Raw genomic sequence first — 3412 nt, forward strand, 5'->3', positions numbered from 1 at the left:
ATGCCACAAATGAACACAGCATTAATGTGAAACAATAAGGGGAGTCCATTTTGCCACTGGCAGACCGTGAAAAGGGAAAACGCCGCGCCTGACTGCTTCCACGTCCCGTCCAATGCATCAAAGATGGAGGACATATCAAGTTGGATATGAAAACTGGAAAAATTGTTTATTTTTTTTGTACTAGTAAAAAAAGATCTTTTTGTTTCTTTTCACTTATTTAAACTCTTATTTGACAAATAAAACTAACAAATTAAAAAACAATGAAGCATACTATCAAACTAAATATAAATCCTGGCGTTGTCATTTAAATTTGAAGCAGCATTGAACAGTCCAGAGCTTGCTGATGTTGAAAGTTTAGTATCTGGAATAAAGTGACTGATGTCTTGTCCAGGGAAACGCTTTTTCATAGTCAAGGTATTTATTTAAAAAATTGAGCTTGTGGAGCTATGTATAAAAACCAAAGGAAGCAATAAAATCAAAAACAGTGTTAAGAGGCTCAGCTGGCTGGAGGAATTTTTTTTAGAATACATAGATTCGCAACGACGAAAACAAAGCAAAAGCAGGAGAAATATGTGTTGCAGAAAAGGAAAGGCTCAGTCCGGTATTTGGAAGATGTGAATTTCATTAAAGATATTTTAGATTTAATACTGACAAACGGGAATATCACGCTCAGCTCTCACGATCACCTCCAAAGAAAAACATGAATTCATTCTTTTACGTTGTCGACTACATAGAGGTGTGTCATCCTTTCTTAGGGCCACAAATAAAAGACTATCGTCTAAATACTGCCCATCGATTTTACTTAAAAACTTGCCACTCGAGTTGAAGAGGAATGGATGTTACTATGTTTCAACAATAATTTACTGAGTGACAAGTCATTTCTTACTCAATAATAGCAGTGATTTTTCAATTAAAGGCATGAGGTTTTAAGAACATTTATTTTAAAAAAGAATCCTTTCCCTTCTAATGGAAAACATAAATGCAGTCTTTCTTTGCATCAGCTACAAAAAGACTGTCATACCTGTGTACAGCAACAGAAAGAGGACAGCAATTTTGCAAATACTGTCCTTTTATTTTACACAAAAACTTGCCATCCGGAGTGAAGAGTTGCAGCCTATGGTTACCTGAATCACACAAAATGAGCCGGTTGTACTTGTCAATAACGAGTCCAAAAGGATAACTAAACTGACCATCATTGGACCCCATAGAACGAATGTCATGTAAATACACTCCTGTTTTGTCAAATACCTTGACACAGTTAGCGAGGTAATAAGAAACAAAGAATTTGTCCTGGCGATAAATAGCGCAGAATGGGGAATTATCACAGTCTGGGGCACTAAAGGACTGGAGCAAATCATTCCCGTCAGGGGAGAGGACCTTGATTTTGTTGCCCGTAAAGTCACTCATGATTATACTACCATCACTCGCAATGGAAATGTGGCGTGGTTGATCAAGATGTTTATCATTGATTTGCTTGATCAAATGACCTTCCTCACTGAATAGACGAAGATTATTGCCGCTTTCCCAAACTAAAGTCAGCAGATCACCAGAGTCTGTAAATGCCACGGACGAAGGTCTACCATTAAGTCTTGTCTCCCTTCGAAACTTTCCTTCAGAGCTAAACAGTTGAATTCTTTCATTCCGCCAATCTGCAGCAGCAATCGTTCCCGTTTTATCACTCACATCAATATCGTTAATGCCATCAAATTCTCCTCGTCCCGTGCCTTGTGAACCAAACTGAAAGGCAAATTGATATTGATGCTGATGAACCTGCATAATCCAAGGACTACCAATCAGCGGCTGTCCATTCACACGGATCTCCACTGTGTGTTGTCCGGCACCTTGTGGTGTATATGTCACTGTGTATTTGCCGTCTTTGTTGTCTTTAATGTCTGTTTTAAGTTGATCACCTTCTGGAGTCAATATGCCGACTTTGATTTTATCATCTTGTTGATAACATTGAAATCCTTCGGAATCCTTTGTAACAATGACGAAATATGTCTCCTTCCTTTCTTTCACTTCCTTGCTGTCTTGACCTTCAGCTAAGCACTTTGAGGGATCAGTCTTGGTGACAACAACTGGATCTGTAAGATCCAATTTCTTTTCCACCAAGTAATATAAATGTGGCGACCTGTAAAGGTCGAGTTTTCGATCATTAAACAGTTCATTGCAGCGTCCGAGGACGGCGTGATTTGTTTGTAGAATTTCGACGCTCACGTTTCTTTCTAAGATACTCTGACAGCGTTCGACGCAGCTTTTCATCTGGGTCGCAACCAGTTCGAAGTCTTCCAGTCGCGTTGCATGTTGTTTTTGTTGCGCTTCATAAATTTCGCGAAACTTGTCCTTCATTTTCTTCTCGTGTTCTCGCAAATCACGAATCAATTCTTCCACAGTGTCTGTCATTTTCTTTTCTTCGTTCAAAATGTTAATTTTGTTATTGTTTTTTAGGTCAGTTTGTTTCTTAATTTCACCCTCATACCTGACAATTTCCGCTTTCACTTTGGCCACAGCGTCTGCCATTTGCATCTTTTGTTCTTGTGCAGCTTTCTGAGTGTCTGTCATGGTGTGTCGATTATGACTCACTACAGTGCATTTGTGGCAAATCAGAACTTTACAGTCTTCGCAATAAAATTCCAGAGGTTGATCTTCATGATATTGTTGTGAACACATCACCGGTCTGTGGATCAAATCTTGCACATCTTGCGCTTGCAGTTTGTCAATCAAAACATTGCGATGACCTCTTGAAGCCTTTAAGCGTTGGTGAGCTTGAAAACAAGCTACGCACAGAAAATTCTGGCACACGAAACAGTAACATGTTGCTGTGTTGTTCTCGTCACAACTGTTGCATCTCTGAGACTGAATGCTGCCATCTTCTAGAACGAGAACATCCACTAACCGGTTGAGATGAAACGATGACGGCAAATTGTCGAAGGTGTCTGTTTCGGGAATTTGAAATGAAGTCTGGCAAACCGGGCATTTGATTATTGTTTTTAGCTGTCTTCGTTCGAAGTTTGCCAGTTTGTCGAGACACTCCAGGCAGAACGAGTGAAGACACGGTAATGTCTTGGGATTTTTTACTGTTTCTATGCATAATGGGCATTCTGCTTCCTTTTTAAGATTCTTGAAAAGCTGTTGAACTTCCATAATGAAGCCTTGCAGCGCAAAATGTGGGTGCGTGAATTGTGACGTCACTGATATCTCTGGTAGATATGTCAATGCAAAGTCTTAATCGCTGAAGTCACCTGAAGTCTTTGGTGATATTCTAATGCACCTTAGCACTTTCTTAACCATTTTAAAATCTTAAAAGTTCTATTTTGAAAATTAAAAAAACTAATCAGGCGTAAAACACATAACTACAAACAGCAATAGTCAACGGATTCCTGAAATAACTAAATATGTGCACGGGTAAACT

The 3412-nt window shown here is 39.1% G+C and overlaps 1 protein-coding gene across 1 annotated transcript; it reads right to left on the reverse strand.

Moving 5' to 3' along the window:
• Nucleotides 1-919: 919 nt before the first annotated feature.
• LOC137973395 (E3 ubiquitin-protein ligase TRIM71-like) lies at nt 920-3144 on the reverse strand. The gene has a single exon (XM_068820196.1). It carries the CDS (start codon nt 3142-3144, stop codon nt 964-966), a length of 2181 nt encoding a protein of 726 aa, XP_068676297.1. The 3' UTR covers nt 920-963.
• Between the last annotated feature and the right edge of the window lie 268 nt (nt 3145-3412).

The sequence above is a fragment of the Montipora foliosa genome, chromosome 10 (assembly GCF_036669935.1).
Source record: "Montipora foliosa isolate CH-2021 chromosome 10, ASM3666993v2, whole genome shotgun sequence".
In the NCBI taxonomy this organism is placed as follows: Eukaryota; Metazoa; Cnidaria; class Anthozoa; order Scleractinia; family Acroporidae; genus Montipora; species Montipora foliosa.